The sequence below is a fragment of the Argopecten irradians genome, chromosome 1 (assembly GCF_041381155.1).
Source record: "Argopecten irradians isolate NY chromosome 1, Ai_NY, whole genome shotgun sequence".
Taxonomy (NCBI): domain Eukaryota; kingdom Metazoa; phylum Mollusca; class Bivalvia; order Pectinida; family Pectinidae; genus Argopecten; species Argopecten irradians.
The window spans coordinates 24044746-24064290 of NC_091134.1; the positions used below are offsets into that span (position 1 = coordinate 24044746).

The 19545-nt window shown below is 34.4% G+C and overlaps 1 protein-coding gene across 1 annotated transcript in view; it reads right to left on the reverse strand.

The window, feature by feature from the left end:
- Nucleotides 1-19545, reverse strand: part of LOC138321558 (uncharacterized) — a 71894-nt gene that overhangs the window by 32326 nt on the left and 20023 nt on the right. Inside the window, exons 32-70 of the mRNA XM_069265310.1 lie at nucleotides 19461-19496; nucleotides 18885-19001; nucleotides 18445-18627; nucleotides 17810-18073; nucleotides 17579-17608; nucleotides 17208-17401; nucleotides 16648-16799; nucleotides 15956-16143; nucleotides 15282-15323; nucleotides 14855-15042; nucleotides 14242-14399; nucleotides 13685-13863; nucleotides 13282-13341; nucleotides 12912-13099; nucleotides 12507-12667; nucleotides 11814-11992; nucleotides 11476-11511; nucleotides 11017-11133; nucleotides 10435-10617; nucleotides 9775-10038; nucleotides 9419-9448; nucleotides 8985-9178; nucleotides 8534-8685; nucleotides 7564-7751; nucleotides 7006-7047; nucleotides 6515-6702; nucleotides 5965-6122; nucleotides 5362-5534; nucleotides 5106-5165; nucleotides 4501-4689; nucleotides 4061-4223; nucleotides 3430-3608; nucleotides 3147-3182; nucleotides 2817-2933; nucleotides 2182-2370; nucleotides 1380-1640; nucleotides 1076-1105; nucleotides 592-785; nucleotides 194-345 (exon numbers count right to left, since the gene is read on the reverse strand). Coding sequence (XP_069121411.1) covers nucleotides 194-345; nucleotides 592-785; nucleotides 1076-1105; nucleotides 1380-1640; nucleotides 2182-2370; nucleotides 2817-2933; nucleotides 3147-3182; nucleotides 3430-3608; nucleotides 4061-4223; nucleotides 4501-4689; nucleotides 5106-5165; nucleotides 5362-5534; nucleotides 5965-6122; nucleotides 6515-6702; nucleotides 7006-7047; nucleotides 7564-7751; nucleotides 8534-8685; nucleotides 8985-9178; nucleotides 9419-9448; nucleotides 9775-10038; nucleotides 10435-10617; nucleotides 11017-11133; nucleotides 11476-11511; nucleotides 11814-11992; nucleotides 12507-12667; nucleotides 12912-13099; nucleotides 13282-13341; nucleotides 13685-13863; nucleotides 14242-14399; nucleotides 14855-15042; nucleotides 15282-15323; nucleotides 15956-16143; nucleotides 16648-16799; nucleotides 17208-17401; nucleotides 17579-17608; nucleotides 17810-18073; nucleotides 18445-18627; nucleotides 18885-19001; nucleotides 19461-19496 — 5614 coding nt within the window. The remainder of the gene's footprint in view (nucleotides 1-193; nucleotides 346-591; nucleotides 786-1075; nucleotides 1106-1379; nucleotides 1641-2181; nucleotides 2371-2816; nucleotides 2934-3146; nucleotides 3183-3429; nucleotides 3609-4060; nucleotides 4224-4500; nucleotides 4690-5105; nucleotides 5166-5361; nucleotides 5535-5964; nucleotides 6123-6514; nucleotides 6703-7005; nucleotides 7048-7563; nucleotides 7752-8533; nucleotides 8686-8984; nucleotides 9179-9418; nucleotides 9449-9774; nucleotides 10039-10434; nucleotides 10618-11016; nucleotides 11134-11475; nucleotides 11512-11813; nucleotides 11993-12506; nucleotides 12668-12911; nucleotides 13100-13281; nucleotides 13342-13684; nucleotides 13864-14241; nucleotides 14400-14854; nucleotides 15043-15281; nucleotides 15324-15955; nucleotides 16144-16647; nucleotides 16800-17207; nucleotides 17402-17578; nucleotides 17609-17809; nucleotides 18074-18444; nucleotides 18628-18884; nucleotides 19002-19460; nucleotides 19497-19545) is intronic.

Sequence of the window (19545 nt, forward strand, 5' to 3'; positions counted from 1 at the left end):
ATTCTATGCCATATCTTAATTCGAGAATATAAAAAAAAATTAAGGCTATGTGAACATATTGGCCACTCTTATCTCCTAAACTCCAATACAGTATTATAATAGCATCATCATATTGCATTATTCACCCTGTATTACCTAAATGCTTTAGATTTTCATAATTATATCACTAAGTTAATAACTAAATGATACATACTTGAATGTTGTGGTTGTGTTCCCATCAACAATGTCATGCCAGCTTGATGCGATGATGTTGTTTTGATCGAACCATGTGGATTTGGTGGACGAGGACGCGTCAAATACAACATAGGCTACCTCACTTCCGTTAGCAAATACTGATAATTTCACCTTAAAAACCACCGCAGAAAATTTAGAATAAGATGATAACACCAATCAAACAATATTGAAAACATAAAAATAATATAAAAATGATTTTATAACTGTGTGTATGTCATTATTACTATTGAACTTATTCGATGAAGAAAAGACTCTTTAAAATCAAAATAAAGCAAACTCAATAGAATTGTTTCCCGACAAGAGGCCACCTATAACATAAATAGCATTCAATTCTAAAGTAGTATTTGAGACACGTACAGCATTTACAGTGATATTGTCTCCCCATTGGTCCAGCAGAGCAGATTTGAATAAGGCTCCTGAAGCGCTAAAGTCGGTCATGGCTGCCGTGTTGCCCTCGTTATAGGGTCCAGTAGCTGTATATAAACTCATAATGTCGGAGTATCCGGTAGGTGGAGCTGTACCCCGGGGAACTTTGAACACCAGTCGCCAGGCTAAAAGTATCGTCTTCATCATCATATAACGTTATGGTTTTATTACGCCAATATCGCCATAGAATATTATCATATACATTGATTATTTGCAATGTCGTTATCTTAACGTTACCAGGGCCATATAAAAGGTAGTTTGTCTTCAGATTTGAAAATGAAAACAATTGTCATTTAGGCTTATGCTTAAACATAGCACAATTGCTGGCCACCAGTAATTATAAGTAATATAAGCGAAATCCTATCAATTGTAAACACGTTTAAAATAGGAATAAAACAACAAAAGATATGCTTACGTCCTTTCCAGTCATCCAGCTGTTGTTGCTCTGTAAAATCAAATCGATAAATATTAATGGATTGATAAATTAATATGACATTATCATGTTTCTTGAATGTTAGTTGTGTTCATATAAACAATACCATGCCAGACTGATGCTTTAATATTGTTTTGATCTTACCAGGCAAATTTGCTGAGCGAGGACGCGTCCAATATAATACCGGCAACTGTTACAATGTTTCTTGCAATTTTCTGCGCTTTCAAGTTAAGATATTACGATGATTTTAAATGTTCAGTTGTATAAAATGAACAAAATCACTTACTTGCGCAATAGAATGTCGCATACCCATAGTTGGTAAGGTATGCGTAGCTGGAACATGGATCTGTACCAAAAGTTGCGTAGTTAAATATCAAAATACAGCTGTCTGTCTGTCCATGGCAAGTAGTTCGTACATTAGAGAGCGCGTCAGAGTCCGAACACGTGGTTCCATTACCATAGAAAGCATCGTAAACATGGATATAGAATGAACTGGGACACACCATTGTGTAATTACCATTCTCGGGTATGTCGCCTGTATTGTATTCTGAAACATGATGATGAAAATGAGTATTATCGAGTTGTTTTCATCTGCAAACTTTTCATTGCAGAGTTTCTTTGTGATATTTAATGCATTTTACCGAGTTGTATATGACAATTAGTACGTCAAGGAAAAAACACATTTCCCGAGGGCAAATAAATCTTCATATATCTCTCAGTAAAATGCAGTAAGTTGTTTATCATTCATAGTATATGTAATTTCAATGCGTATCTTCTTATTACCGTCCTCTTATCGACGTGAAACAAGCTTTCAGTCTCGAATAGATTATGATGGAATATGGCATTTTCAAAGGAAGACACTATATTTTGTTCACATCAACATACTTTTGTAGGTGTTGGGAAGCCATTTTTTAGAAATCAAGAAAGGTACGCTAGTATTAATATATAGTGAGCATCTATAACTAAACGATATCCGCAGTTATAAACATGATTAATTAAGGTTTAAAATTTGAAAACAAAAAACAGTATCTTTGACAATTATATAAATAAACACTAAAATATCGATGTTTTTTTTTAAATTAACATACCATTGCATATATCTAGGTGTGTCGGTACACAGAACTGAACTTCGTAGTCGACTCCGTATCGCGTGCAGTCCAGTCCAATACCTAGTGGCGTAGGGTTGGTACAGTTCCGGTACCGTGACTGAGTACCAGTAGCGTAACATGAGGTACTACAATCCGTCCAGTCGGTCCAGCTCGTGTAATTACCATCAACTGGAAAGACATCGTAACACGTGTCAAATGGTAAAATATGTCTGATTTCAAATCGCAAATCAGAAAAACACTTTTGAACACAATATTGTATTCAAAAAGTTGTGGAAGAGACAGGAGGGATATCACTTTAGGCCGTTTTACGGCCAATCAGTAATAAACAAAATGTTTTGCATGAAGAAACCTTAGAACCAGTTGCATATTTATGCTACATGAGAATATTAAATTGCTTGGATCATGGTAATATCAGAGGTCAAAGGGTGAACATTGATTTTTTCGTTAAATCCGAATTAATCAAATATTAGATTAGAAATTTTGAGTTTGTGTCTGGAAATCATAGGTTTGTGAATTTCAGTTCAGTTCCGTTAGCAGAAATTGAGAAAGTATATCAGAATGTGTGTTTATAGATTATTGAAAGGAAAATCTTTATGTGAGATAATTAGACATACTGTTCTGACATAAGTGTCCATAGTGCTGGCCTTCACATGAACACATGTAACGTCCGCCCCAGTCAAAGCATGTGGCGCCATTCTGACACTCCACTATATCACAAATATCGTCCATTGCTAAAAGACAATATCATAATAAGATTACAACAAGTTTTACTGACAACGTAACCTCTCAAAATCAGTTACGGCTCGTGATTTATAACAGTACTGATTTTTCAACGAACAGACTTTAAAACCTTGTTTTCAAACACCGAGAAAAGTACCATCAATAATTACTTAATGTTTCATTGAAATAAGTTAATGTTTGCACAAAACAATTGATTTACTTACATACAGAAACAGCAAATGTATCTGCTACAGCCATGCCTTAAACAAAAAAAATATATGTTCAGTGAACATTTTTCTTTTACAAAAATACTATTATGCACGCAATATATTACTTTCAACAATTATATTTGCAAGTTTAAAAATATAACCTCAAAGCCTTCACTTCATGTAGATAATGATTACCAGCTGAAGTATTTCAAAGACAAGAAGGGATGCTTTTATCGATGGGTTCGTAAAACATTACATTTATGCGTGGCGACATTCATACAAGTTGTTTCTAATTCACCTGTGTTAAGTTCAGCTGTGGTTGTGTCACTATAAACCACATGCGGATATGTGGCATCCATTTGTTCCCAGCTACAGCCTCCTGACGAACGCTCCACGATGCTGAACCAACCACTATTGGTAGCACAACTTGTTCCGTAACTCGAATGCATTAAGAAATGTTGTCTGAAAGCTTCGTTTCTGTATATCAATAAGATAAATGGGAATCATAAAGTACTGTTGGCAACACAATTGTTAAACCTATTTTTGAATATCCTGCAATTTCTCGCTCTATTTTGTTATTTTGATAATCAACATTTTTTTCGATTTATCAGTTTAAGTTCAACATAATGTCACATACCACATTCTGCCACAAGGATTGCTTTCCAAATCTTTCCAAAATATATTCAGTTTTCATAAAGGACTCTTACTTTTACCCATAACCCAATGTCATCTCGTTCTATCCCGCTACTGGTTTTGATAACTACTTTTTTTACCGACTTTTACTATTTATTACTTAATCTAAGATCTCGGCAAGAACCCATTAACCATCATCGTCAAACCAAAATAATTGTAATTGTGAAAGATTATCATTATCAAGATTATCATAAAATTACTTAAAAGTACCCGTTGATATGATTTAAAATTCATACCCTTGAATGCTGCAATACTCCTGTGTTGCTTCATTATTAAGATCAGTCCAGGACGAATACAGGATCCGTTCACACGAGAACCAAGAAAGCTTTGTGGAACCGTGGGCATCAAAAACAACATACGCTCGCTCTGTGCCAGATACAATGAAGGACAGTCGAACCTGTAGTAATAAATCATTATAAAATAATTTGTTTTATGATGTTTGTTTTCATGATTATTCAAATGCTTAATATACTCGTATAACATTTCTCCGAATATACATATTGACCATCAAAAGCATCAACGTTTCACGTTATCTTACCATCATACTTAGTCATTTTTTCAGTACTTTAATTATCGCTTGCTTCTTACTTCAAATATTATAGTCTAGATACTGTTTCCTATTAAACTTATATTGATAGAATATATGTCCGTGAATTATAAATCGAGAAACTTGCAGCTTTAATGTAGAAGCTGTCCCACGAGTCCACAACGCTTGACTTGTACGGTATAGTGTTGTCCGCGAACGAGAATGCATTGAGCGTGTCATTATACTCGTTGACTGTGTATGTGTTGTTCCATAGATCGTATATACCCGTTGCTGGTGACACGCCGTATGATTTGCTCACTTTCATCACTGGGAACCAACCTGTAGAAAATATGCAGATTCGAAATGATTCAACGCATACAAAATTTAAGTGCAATTGCTATAAGCAAAATACACATACATGTATAGAACAGTTCATTGTCAGGAAAATGCCCATGAACTGCAACATTGGATTACATTACATCATGTTAAATTTGTTACTCTAATGCCAGTTACAGTTGTCTTATAGAGCTAGAGCAAATTATTTTTTACCGATATGACTATACTAATACACTGAAATTAACCCAAAGGTATCACAGGATATTGCTCTAATGATACAGAAAGTAAAAAAAACCACACAGCAATTAGATTTTACTTTCATAACATTAACTGTTGTTTCGGCAAAAGACATTAATAATGTTTAGAGAAGCCAACGGTGTATATCTAAATTATATCGAATAAAAGATAAAACATCTTACCGTGAATAAATATCCCTAGAACATCAGCCTTTGGAAAATTGGTACTGTCCCAGCTTGATGCTATAATATAATATTGGAACATTGAACATTTCGTTGCGATAAAAAACGTTAAACAAAACGTTAATCACAAAGTAACGAGCTCCACAAATAAAAATATCGGACGCAAATGATAATATCAGTTACTTGTACGTACAACTCTCTAGAATGATCAGGTTCATTTTATCGTCATTGACATTTGGGATACGAAGCTATATACCTGACTGTGGCAGCCCATATGAACCGGTGTTACTGTATAAGAAGTAGGGTTTAGTGCCGGCGTTATCGAAGGAGCACGTGGTACTACTACCGTAGTCTGACATCATCATCCACCCAGTCAATCCGGAACAGCCGGGGTACGAGTATATAGTCGCAAACGACCGAATCCCATCACTGTTAAAGAGAAAACAAAGTAACTCATATGGATTTTTTTAGTTTAATTTGTTTAATCGTTATAAAAGACATTAATCTTATCAAGTTGAAAGGGAAATCAGTATTTTACTTGTAGTGAAATTTTAATCATTCTACATTGATACCATAACGTAAATCGAACGTCTTGAAATATCAAATACATTAACAATCAAAAGTATCAGTAATTACCATAAAACGATTGTGAACCTTCTACAATGCCAAAACGACGAAATATCCATGAAACGAATAGCGCAATCTCGGAAGCACTATTGAGAATTATTGAGTTCAATGAAATTCATTCCTTATATTTATATAAATGTGTTATTGAATTCATGGTATACACCAGGTCTCGTATGTAGTTCAAAATCGTTAATCACTATATGAATGATCATAAGCTCACCCTGAGACCTACCCGGTAATGCTGACCGTAGTTTTCCCGGCGATTTGTATGTCACTGTAACTCGAAAACAGAATTTTACTATTTGAGTACCACGTGGTCTTGGAAGTTCCAACCCCATCAAATACAATCCATGCTTTCTCCACACCACCAGTAAAGTAGGCATATTTTACCTGAGATGAATTAAAAGAAAGGTAATCATCGATGAAAATACATATAAGTTAAAGCTTTCATTACGCTTAGGATTATTTGATTTTTGAAGTAATATGAAGTCAGGTTAAATATAGATTTTTTTCAAAAACTTGCATGTATAAAGCATGCTTGTCATTGTCAAACTTGTCCGGGGTACTTTGAAGAAAGACTATCATTGATAGTAGAAAGCGAGTTCAAAGGTTTTCAGCAAAATAATGAATACGAATTCCAAGGCGAAAAATACCAGTAATTCGATGTTTAATGAATTTAACACCCCAAGAGTGCAGGAAACTACATTTTTACTATTAAATTCTTATGAATCTGAATGTAGTTACTCATAGAAACACAATATTCCAAATGGTTAACATCTTACCATATCGATGAAAGTAAAATCCTCTGACCAGGCTTCCACGACACTGGACTTGTAGTTGCTAGCCGGAGTGTTGGTAACAGATATGGCAGACTCCACATTGTCATTGATTGTTGAAGACCCCGTCCATACTGTCTCTAAGCTACCATCAGTCTGTACCTCAGACACCGCTTTAAACACCATGTGCCAATCTATCAAATGTTTAAGTAAACATACTTAAGAAACACGGTAATTATAATTTGAATCATGCAAACTACGAGTATTCAAAATTGCAGCAAATTTATTAGAAAAAAAAGCATTCAAATATAATAATGGTCCGAAAAAAATGATGAAATGGATTAATTATAGTCTTTCTAGATTAATTGTACTTTATAAAATTTATGCATTTTACATTTGAACGAAGGAATCCAATGTTTATATTTATTCAATGATTATGGTCGAAGAATATTAAAAACTTATGAAGATAAAAAACAAAAACAAAAACAAAATCTTACCCATGAGGAAAATCGCAAAACTATCGGCAAGCTCTTTGTCAGCTGAAGAAGGTATAAAAATTAGAACGTAGTTTGAGAATACATTTTCAAATGTCATTGTGGCAAGGTATTCCAGTGTTAAAGCGGATTGTACATGTGTGGTGAAGGATTATTTTTAATGATCAATCTAAGACAATGGTCATACCATAGGTACTTATCACACTGATAAGTCAAAGACCCACAATAGACTAATATATAGAGAAAGGTTTGGAACTCCTCCGTAACGCAAATTCAAATTTGGGTAATTTAGTTCAGTGTGTTGTAAAACATATCCAGACCAGATATCTCAACAGCTTAGGTCTTTATTGAAATTAAGATGTTAAATACCTATTGTCATACAAATCCATATAAAAGAACAAACTAGAATTGTGGTCAAGGAGGTCATTTTATACCTCCATTCTAGACGGACAACCTGCCTCCAGTATAAATCCCTTGTTGTGGTTTGGGGTATAATAATGACAATAAGTAAGTAAGTTATAAGTTTGATTAGACAATGCTAGTATTGTTAACAAGGTCTACCTGATGACCATTGGGTCCGAAGCCCAGTATTCGAGTAGTACATATACGGCATTGTGGTGGATGTGGTGTCCCACTCAGAACACCCGTCGGTGGCCCCATAATCCTTCATCATGAACCAGCCTGTCTCATTACTGCATCCTGTGTAGTCACTCTTTATCTGGAATAGCCGTTTGTAGTTGTCACCAGAACTGAAACAAAGAAGGCTATGTTCAGTTTTATGTACAATGTACTGTGTTCATTATGATACTGAGCAGTTTCTGAGGGAACGATATTTGCACGCTGGCTCATACTTTAACGTGACTGAATCAATTATTGATGAAATAAAATGAAACGCATACACTATATGGGCATATATTGGAAATAAATGGTGGTGTTTTTGACCAGCTAAACTTATGGACTATACAAATTAGGGGAGGAAAATTCTATGAATGAAAATATGTATATTTGTGTATATCTACATTTTGCCGCAGCGACTCCCATTACACAAATGATAATCGTGACCTGCATTATGAGACAATAAATGCAGCCTAGACTTGGTATAGTAATATATATATATAAATGGATGTGAGCCTTGCTTACTGACACCGTGTTTGTCCGCGAGAGAAAATTGGCATTGTAGTTAAATGAACCAGTTTGGTTATGAAACTATAAAAAATCTTTTAAATGTCCGGATAATTGAAAGTAAACTGTAAAGCTATTGCAAAACATTGAAATTTTGTTGTCTTTTCAATTTTATAGAGACTGTTTTATCACATTGAACTTGGCTGTTAAGATTAAATGGCTGAAGCGGGAAATTATATATATTCATAGCGGGCGCTATTCTATTTATTTAAAGACCTTATCGTATTTCAACTATTATTGATATTATTTTCAATAATTTTTTTAAAAAATGTATATTTATATATGGTCCTTATAATCTTATTAATGGTCGTGACAAGGGGTCAATACTATAGCAAGAAAAAAATTATACTTCAGTTCGCATGTTGTGTTGCCAGTCTCGATATCAATCCAGTTGGAGTCAATGATGCGTGTCTGATCAAACCAGTCATTTTTTCCTTTCCCCGACGCATCAAACACCACGAACGCTCTCTCCCATCCACTTTTAAAAAACGCCACCTTCACCTAAACCGAAAAAGTATCAAAGCATTTCACGTTTCATATTTAGTAAATTACATTGATACAGGTTAAAAGCGTTCGCAGCCCATAAAGTGACATTACAGTGCCTCAAAGGAATTTTTGGTAACTATAGATTTGTATTTATGACCATATACATGGGTGAATAGTTGTAGATACTTCAACCACTCGGCGATCAAACATTTGATTTAGAATAATCATAATTCTGAGTTCTTTGAATAGCAACATTGAAATAGCGAATCTTTAAGAATTGACGCAAGTCAGATATAATTTGTATTATAACGTACAGCAGTTGCTGTCAAGTTCGACCCCCACTGATTTAGAATGGAAGACTTGTAAATACTGCCTCCAGGTGAGAAATCTGTCGTGGCTGCCGTGTTCCCTTCGTTGTAAGGATCATTAGAGGAATATAAAGCCATAATATCACTGTATCCAGCGGGTGGACTCGTACCGCTCGGTACCTTAAACACCAACCTCCAAGCTGAAAACAATTTTTAAATTTAATTTTTTTTTTTACTTTTGAAAATCATAAAAAATGTAAACACATTATATATTCTTAAAGCATAGCGTTTATGGTATGCATGGTTTGGTAAAATAGATTTGTGATTTCATTATAAATCATCTTGCAGCTGTCACGGTACTGTTTTAAGGTATGAAGAATCCATGCATCCAAGCATTCAAGCATGCAATACTTCAGTTTAATGATCAATAAGATACTTACGTCCTCGTGCTTGGTCCAACGTTTTGCTCCCTGAAAAGTATAAGAAGTATTTCAATATACCTAAACCTGTTTTTATCTAAGTTTGGAATCTCAAGAAATTTGTAAATTTTAATAAGATACCTTCGTATGCGCGTCAATTTATTAAAGTATACATGAGGGTCACCGGCCTATTGTTGAAGGAATAGCTTTATGTGACGTCACCTCACAAACGAAAGTCGTAAAAGTTCACTCATTCCAGCGAATAACTACACAACGCTTTTGATTTATATCATCCTTAAAATATTACACATTGGATACATATCAAATAAGATATTGTTTATGTTTTAAGAAAACAAACAACAAATAAGTCCGCTTACTTGCACAATTGTAAATGATGTATCCACTTTTTACTGCGGAAGTGTATGACGAACACGGATCGCCACCAAAGAACGTATCACTAAATATAACATTACAGGAGTCTGTACCACCATGGCAAGCGGCTCGCACGGACGAGACGGGATCAGAGGTTGAACAAGGGATAGAATCTGAACCATAGTACGCTTCGTAGATGTGGATATAGAAATTTGACGGACATACTATTGTGTAGTTTTCATTTTCTCCCACAAAGGATGTGTTGTATTCTGCAACGTACAATATGGAAAATTGTCATACACGAAAACGAAACATGCCAACTTATATCAAATGCATTGCTACCTAAAGTATAGGCTATCTCATCAACACTTCATAACAAAATAATAACTTAGTTTTTCCTTTCAACATAAGGAGGGAAATTCAAAACAATGATAGCATATCGTGATAAAGAACATTATCAATCGAGAGATTCTGAAATGTTTTATGCACATTGTATTACTAAGTTGATTTTGCAAGTTAACGTTCAATTACCTTATCGCATGTTTTGCATTACAATAAACGCAAATAACCAACAATATACAAAGATGTGACATCACGCTAAAACATGAAAATGAAACAAAAAAGAAAATAGAATGTTTGAATACGAATTTTCTACAAGCACTTACGAGCACACAAGTCTAAGTTTGTCGGGGTGCAGAACAGTGTTTCGTTCTGAATTCCTGAACAGTCGAGTCCATCCTCTGCCAGAGGGGGATTGGTACAGTATCGGATTCGTGTCTGAATCCCCTGTGAGTAACAGGTAGTACTACAGTCTGTCCAGTCTGACCACGCAGTCCAGGCTCCGTCCACTGTAACAGGTACAATGATTGTCTATTAGCTCAAAAAACATGGAATACAAATTGATAGACGGGTAAGGATAATATTACGCCTACAGATCAGATACAATTATAGTTGCGTAATATTCATTCAACTCTGTATTATGCGGTAATAAAAGCATATAAATCAGTTAAGAAAGATATTCAAGTAGGTATGCACTGGTAGTGCATAGAGGATTATATATCATCTTTAAGATTACTTACATTAACAAAAAATCCAATCAATTATATCATTATGCAAAGTTTACTTGATTTAAAAAACCCACTTACAATGAATATGCAGGGATAGTAATATATTTATATTTGTAACTAATGATTTTTTAGATTCGATATTTTTTAGATTGGTGCAGCTTTTAATGCGAGAATACTTACAATTCTGACAAAGGTGCCCGTAATAATTTCCCGCACACGAACAGAGGTACCTTCCGCCCCAGTCCAAACATGTAGCGCCATTTAGGCATTCGACGACGTCACAAACATCATCCATTGCTGCGGGAGCATAAATCAAAATAAGTTAAAGTCATTTGAATAAAAGAGCCCGAATTTGAAACTATGTTTAGTTTCATTTTCAAATGACATTGGTAGGTATAGCTTGTCATACTTTGATATAATAATTTCTGACGATCGATAACCAAACTCGGAGGACTTGATTACCCCATATTCCTCAAATATTAATCGGGTCTCCTGCAATTCGAGAAGTTTTACTGTATCTACTCAACATATTTTATTATTTATTTTATTTTAAATTCTTTTATAGTTAACATGAATAAAAATATTGAACGCCCATTTATTATGCATTCATACATGTATACTATTTGATATGTTACTTACATATTGATATACCGATTGTGTCAGCTACTGCCATGCCTGTAATGTTTACATCATGAGATATTATATTTCGTTCAAATAGAAGACTACTGTTATATTTTGAATATTTCAACATTTAACTAAATGTGAATAAAACTCATTTAACCAATGCTGTATCATTCTACATATAGCTAAATTATATATTTTACATATAAGATATATCTTAGCACAAAAATATTATATCTTATAAGATTGGTTCTGTGATATGTACATTTAATACGAAAAGACTGACTTAAGTAGCTTTGCAAATAATGCAAAGATGATAACAAATCCCTTTAAATAATACAAATATAATGAATTACCTGTGTTGAGTTCAGCTGTGGTTGTATCACTGAACACAACATGGGGATAATTTCCATCCATATGTTCCCAGCTACAGCCTCCTGACGAACGCTCCACGACGCTGAACCAGCCATTATTAGTAGCACAACTTGTTCCGTAACTTGACTGCATGAAGAAGTATCGTTGAGACGACGGTTCTCTAGAAGATTAAGAATGATACCAAAACGAAGTCACAATGAAAAAGACAAAAGTGTATATTCGTGGAAAGAAGTATTGTTGAATCAATGCATTTTCCTACCTTTTCCAGCATACTTAATTTTGAGCAGGCAAGGCCGTAGCAAAAACCTTTCAAATTGTCTAAATTTGCCATTAGTAACATTCATAGTTGACCTTTGAACCGTAAGGGATACTCATTATGTTGTACGTTATGGTCTTTCACTATAACGTTTCAACTCAATCCTGTTACATTTCACCATCATAGACAACATAAATAGACGAGTGTGCATCAATATCATCGGTCATTTTGTAGTTGGTCTATTGACAGTAAAATCTATCAAACGTTTCATTACTAGGTACTGTATATTGTATGACGTTTAAATTAAATACGTTATTCTTTATCAAATAAGTATCTGCAACATAGCGATCAACGAACAATGATGTAGACAAACGCAATATCCCCTCCAGTTTTACTGACAGAGAAAAGTAAAACTTACCCTTCAATACTACAAAAGTCTTTAGTGCCATAGCGGTTGAGATCAGTCCATGACGAGTATAAAATCCTATCACATGAAAACCATGTCATTTTGGTGGTCCCGTGGGCATCAAAAACAACGTAAGCTTGTTCTGTACCGGACACAAAGAACGACACCCTTACCTGAAAAGATCAGAGCAGTTACCTTTCATGTGTTGTATCTTACAACCCTTCATTTTCATTGTGTGACCATGTTAGTTTGAATGCAAAAATGTCAGACATGTTCATCATTTCGTTATGACACAAAACAAATGAAATATTTATGCATGAATATCATACAATAAAATAGTGAATTGTTTAGTGAAAAGAGAGTCAATTAGTATTGTTGGAATTTAAAGATTAGTTCTTACAAGTTGCTGTTACATACCGCTTTGATATAAAAGTTTGCCCATCCGTCAACGACGCTTGATTTGTAAGTTAGAGAATTGGACGCCCAGGAAAACGCATAGCTTTCATTATATTCATTCAATGTGTAGGTACCATTCCAAAGGTCATAGATTCCCGAAGCAGGTGAAAGTGTGGAACCCTTCCCTACCTTCATCACAGGGAACCATCCTGCAGATTTATAAAGAACAAAACATCTGCCATTTTCTCTGGTTAAAGTGTATCATAAAATCTTAAAAATCGGTGTATAGCTATAGGCAATAGTTTCAGATACATTTGAAAATACTTTGCTATAGAAATGCATTTCGCATTTGTGCTTTATCAAAAGTCATGATCAGGTTTTGAAAACTCACCATTGATGAATATACCCATGACATCTGCCTTAGGAAATGCTGAACTGTCCCACGATGAAGCTTGATTTGTAGAGGAAAGTAAATGACATACACAATATTTATACAGCAAACGTTAGGATATATTGATGATTGATTTACGATGTGAAAGCAAGTACTGTTCAATTGCGTTCTTCATGCCTCATTTACCTTCCTTTGCAAACCTCAAAATTTCAAATCAAAAGCATTGAACTTAGGTGTTTACGAAAAAAAAACATGATATACCCGTCAAGTAAACTTCGAAATTAATTTCTTTTTAGGATTTAAGTTCCGTATTAGGCCATGATAAACCGTTTGATAGAATGAGTGTTTGGTTTGTGATAGAATTTGATTTAGATATCATTAATTCAACTTTGCTTTCACATACATGATTCTGGTTGTCCATACGTTCCCGAACTACTATACAGAAAGTAGGGCTTGGTTCCAGCGTTGTCAAAGGAGCTGCTACACGTGGTACTACTGCCGTAATCCAACATCATCATCCACGCGTTTAGTCCGGAACAACTAGGGTAGTTATATATCACAGCAAAAGACCGGGTACCGTCACTGGTAATAAAGAAGATGTAAGAGGCTAGAAACTATCAGCATTTAAGATTGCATCATTTTCCTGCAACTATGACTTTTTTGGGAATATGTAAGTTCCAAAAATATTTTTACGTGCTGATCATATTTGAGAAAATTTACAAGGTTAATAGATCGCATTACAGCTGCATTATCGAACACCAAAGTATTATATTCATATCTGCGCTATTGTTAAGTTCAAAGGTAGAGAACATACTAACTTTATAGTAACCATTTTTTAAAGTGCATTTAATTGTGATGAGGAGTTTTCATATACATCTGCATATCAGATATTATTCTACGCTATGAAATAGCCATACATCAAGTCGAGCCTGCAGAAAAGTTGGTGTCAGTGAGACTTACCCGGTAATGCTGACCGTACTCTTTCCGGCCGTTGAAATATCACTGTAGCTGGAGAAAAGTATCCTACTATCAGAGAACCAATTAGATTTTGTGGTGCCGATCCCGTTAAATACAATCCAAGCATTCTCCAGACCACTTGTGAAATAAGCATACTTGACCTATAAAAGAAATGATTTTTTATGTTTAGAAACCAGAAAATGGATCACATTGGAACCTATTCGTAATCGTAATCAAGTGTCATTTCAACAAAAATAATTCTGAACTCTTGAACTCTAAATGAGATTTGAGTCTGATATATGTAAATTTCTTTTGTCTTCGTGATATATGACAACTACATTATAAATTCAATTCAAACTAGAACTGTCGTCCAGAACACCAAGCTACAATTTAATCTTAACAGCTAAACTATCAAAATAATTGCGTTCGATCATATTGAAACAAAGGACATAACTCTGGAAAGGGGAGGTAGCTCGTTTCTATATAGCTAACGCCCATATTCACTTTATAATAAATATTGTCATAAAGAACCAATTACAAAATATGTAATGGACTTCTTATCATGTTATATACTCTCGTTATAAAACATCATTACAAAAATAAACATTTTATTTACCATATCAATGAAAGTGAATGCATCCGACCATGATTCCACAAGACTTGATTTGTAGTTGATTGCAGGCGAATTAGTAATTGACAATGCTGACTCGTCTTCGTTATTAATGGAGTCAGATCCGGTCCAGACTGTCACCAGACTACCGTTGGTCTGGACTTCCGCCACAGCCTTGAACGCCGTATGCCAGTCTGCAGTAGAAGTTCAAAAATATCCTTTTCAAGCAGACAAGTAAAACGTTCAGAAAAACATGATTGACTCAAATACCATACTCAATTAAGTAAAATATTCAGTTAACACTTTATTAAATCACTTTTATTCTTAACAAGTCACACTGTTATGATGTTTTAAGCAAGCAATCCATATACACTGTTAATAATCTAATAATCATTAATATACCGACATTCATATCTAAATATTTAATAATTACCCATTAAGAAAATCGCGAGGCAGTCTCCAGTTGCTTTGTCCGCTGAATTGAAAACAATCAGTGAAATAATGTCGAATAGTTTCAGTACAAGTCATACATGTAGGTTTATACTTTATTAACCATAAAATGATGTTAACATATCGTATTACATAGAATATCGTTTTATTTTTATCTTTCAGAACCATCGTAATGAATAAATATCATTTGAACTTTTTCATACATCCTAACATTTATGCTAAGTGAAATTCACATGTAAATCATGTAAACATGAATATAAACCTAATTTGTAAATTCATATGTGTAAATATTTATTGATATGATTTATGTATAGTATTAGACATAGTATTAGTATACATTTAATATCATTATTATACCTCATGTTTATAAGGGTGCATGTGATTAGTTGAAACGCATCACATGACAGGGAAAACAACGTCGTATTTCCCTTGGAGGAAATAAAACCTAGTATTTCCCTGGGACACATGCCCCTATGGTGACCGTCCGTCTTTCAAATGGAGTTATCTTCCCTTCCGATTGCATAAGTAATATTTAACCTAGAGTAGCGAATCGTGAATTTTCGTTATAATAAACAATATATGTCCCCGGTGGCAGTGTGATATTAAGGTTTATTTACCTTAGATATTATATCATTATCAGATATAACCATTACTTACCTGATCCCCAAACGGCCCTGGTGCCCAATGTTGAATACAATATGTAGGGCATAGTTGTGGATGTACTATCGGACACTGAACACCCTGATGCCGCTCCGTAGTCCTTGAACATTATCCATCCGGTCTCCGAGTTACAGCCGCTGTAGTCACTTTTGATGTGAAATATACGCTTGAACGTATCACTGGAACTGCACAATATGACAGTATAAATCATTTAAACACAAGATTATGATATTGGAAAATAATGTTAATACATTGGTAGTCTTTTTTCATTGTAATTACGTTTAGGTGCTTATACCAAATTGATTTTTATTTAAAAATGCATTATGACGCCTTAATTATTTTACTGAACTCAGCATTCTTAACAAATTGTTCAATGAGATATGTATTCCTTACCTTCAGGATGCTGAATTTTACTTTTGATATTTTAATGCATAAGTGGACCTTGAAGATACAGTTTTTCATTATGATTTAAAACAATGATTGAATGAATACACAATATATACTGGACTCAAAATAATGGTAATGTTCTACACCTTAATACATACAATGTTTGAAAATCCATATAAACTTTTTGTAGATTATTGACAGAAAATGTGTCAAAATAGCACATACGCCACATTGAGATATATTTCCTATCACTCCCATTGTAAAGCGTAAATTTGAACCTATGCATGTGTATATATAATTACTCCAGTTCACAGGTGGTATTTCCGCTCTCGATATCATTCCAACTTGAATCAATGATCCGTGAGCAATCAAACCAGTCGTTCTTTCCTTTTCCTGTAGCATCGAATGTGACATAGGCCGACTCAACTCCATTAGTGTAAACCGATAATCGCACCTGTAATTTGAATATTTAAACTGGGGATCGTTTTGGTTTGTTAAAATGCAAGATAGGAAACTAAGGAACAATAGTATGGAAGTTTTCAAGTATATAAGTTTGTTGAAAATCATTAAAGTTTTACCAGAGATAAATCGCTAAAGATTCATTTCGTACAGTGTTTCAAGGTTTTATTTTTTATTACTCAATCAATGATTCTATTATTGTGTAATTACCTATCAATATCATGCGATTCTATCGTTATTATAACATGATTTAGTTTCAGATAAAAGCAATGACTTAAAAGTGAAACACACTTAATATACTGAAATAGCCGAATGATAATAATTCATATTAATAAATTTGAAACATTAAGATTCAGATTTTAATTTAATTCATAGATGAACAACAAAGCCTATTATCACTTACAGCTGTTGCTGTAAGGTTCGATCCCCACTGGTCCAATATGGCGGACTTGTACAAACTTCCAGAGGCACTGAAATCCGTCATCGCTGCCGTAACTCCCTCGTTATAAGGACCAGTGACACTGTACAACGACATTATATCGGTATAGCCAGATGGGGGAGAGGTTCCTCTTGGTGCTTTGAAAACGAGGCGCCAAGCTAGGAGAGAAAAAAGCATTGTTATTAAATATATACACATTTTATCAAAACATTATTAATTATTTAATGAACAAATAAATATTGAAACGTGATTTCGTTTTTTCGTACTCAAGCAATTTTCATTTCCAATAATAAACAAAACAATATTTCTTCGAAATGCTGCTTAAGTATACTTACGCCCTCTGGGTTCGTCAAGCGTTTGACTTTCTGAAACGGAATGAAATGCAGAAATAAGACAAATTGTCATGAAGTATTCATAAAAACAAACATGTCAATTCCATAATGTAATCTTTTAATTTGATATCGTATGAATTTATCATCTATCAGAGACAAAAAACAGTTTCATTAATTTTGTTATCGTTATACAGGATCGTGACAAGGCTTTTGATAATTAAGTATACCACTCACTTGCACAGAAGTACTCTATATAGCCAACCTTTGCAGCAGACGGGTACGATGCACATGGATCCCCTCCAAAGTTCGCGTCACTGAAAATAACGTTACAAGTCCCTGTGTCGCCATGACATAACGTTCGCATTGAACTGAGAGGGTCAGAGGTCACACACGGAATGGACGGTGCCCCGTAGTAAGCTGTATAAACGTGAAAGTAGAACTGTGACGGACATGCCAGTGTGTAGTTGTCCCCTTCGGCAATGTCAGAGGTATTGTAGGCTGCAGGAGAAGAAAGAATACATGTACTATTGTACATTTTTATTTTCGAAACACAACCTTAGTCATACTTTCTCAATTAATGGTTGAGAACTTGATCCTTCGTTTTGTTGCTTACATCAGTATAGTGCTTTGACCGAGACATAACTGACGGAATGAATGGAAGAGACTAATATGTACCGATAGACAATGCAAATTTTTTAATGAAATTTGGCGGGTTCAATTCTATACATATTGCGCTTAGATATTGACACAAGTTAGACAATAATTTAGCAATTATCCGAAAAATAACATTAATCAATATAATGGCTTATGTAAAATAATTCGGTTTCAGGGCATGTATATCTTATTCATGGGACTACAAACCAACGTACAGGAACATATGTCGAGATTCGAGGGTATACAGAACTCGGTCAGGTTGTGATTTCCCGTACAGTCGACCCCGTCCCCAGCTGTTGAAGGATTTGTACATGTCCTCTCTCTCGTCTGTGTACCCTGGGCGTAACATGTCGTACTACAGTCCGTCCACGCAGTCCAGTCCGTCCATCCGCCATCCACTGAAAATTTGAATTACTTTTAAACACACTCATTAGTTGATTTTATAGTATAACATGGAGTTCCCAGTCTCCTTATACCTAGAGTGACCGCTTACTTTCCTTGTCTTTCGTTTTCCCTTTTATAATCTACTATCGCATGTTTAATTATTGGCATAACGTCAAAGTACTGTAATGATATAACGTCATTATCAAACATGTTTCTAAGAAAAACGACGAATATCATGCTATTTTTAAATCTTTCAAATAGAACCACTTACAGTTTTGACACCTTCCCCCGTAGTAGTTACCGGCACAAACACATTTCCATCTGGAACCCCAATCATAGCAGGTGGCACCATTTTGACACGTGACCAATCCACACATTGCATCACGAGCTGTAATGGTGAAGACATTTTGGACATTTTTGAACGATTTATCAAAATGGGTAGATTGTTTGAGAGTTGTAAGTTCCTTTTACACTTGTGATAGTATTCAAAACATGAAATTATCCTTTAACTCCTTTAACTTGATAAAAAAATATTAACAGTTGACAGAACTGCCAAGATTTGAAATTAATGTTGCCTTTCAAAACTTGCATACAGATTTGAACCTCTTTAAAATACATTTTTTAGCAAAATGATAATTCAATACTGTCCCGATTAGGTACCATTTTTTTCAAATAAACACCTGCAAAAAAAAAAAAAAAAAAAAAAAAAAAAAAAAACATTCCCCATTCTTTCGCCAACAAAACACGCAATACTGTTAACTGATGACGACATCAGAAGAGATGCTTTATTACTAATTGATGCTTAAAAATAATTGTTTTGTATATAAAAATTGGTTGGTATACTTACAAATCGAAATGGCAAATGTATCAGCGACCACCATATCTAATAACACATCAAATAATATAGCTAAATGTAGTAACATTGCTAATAA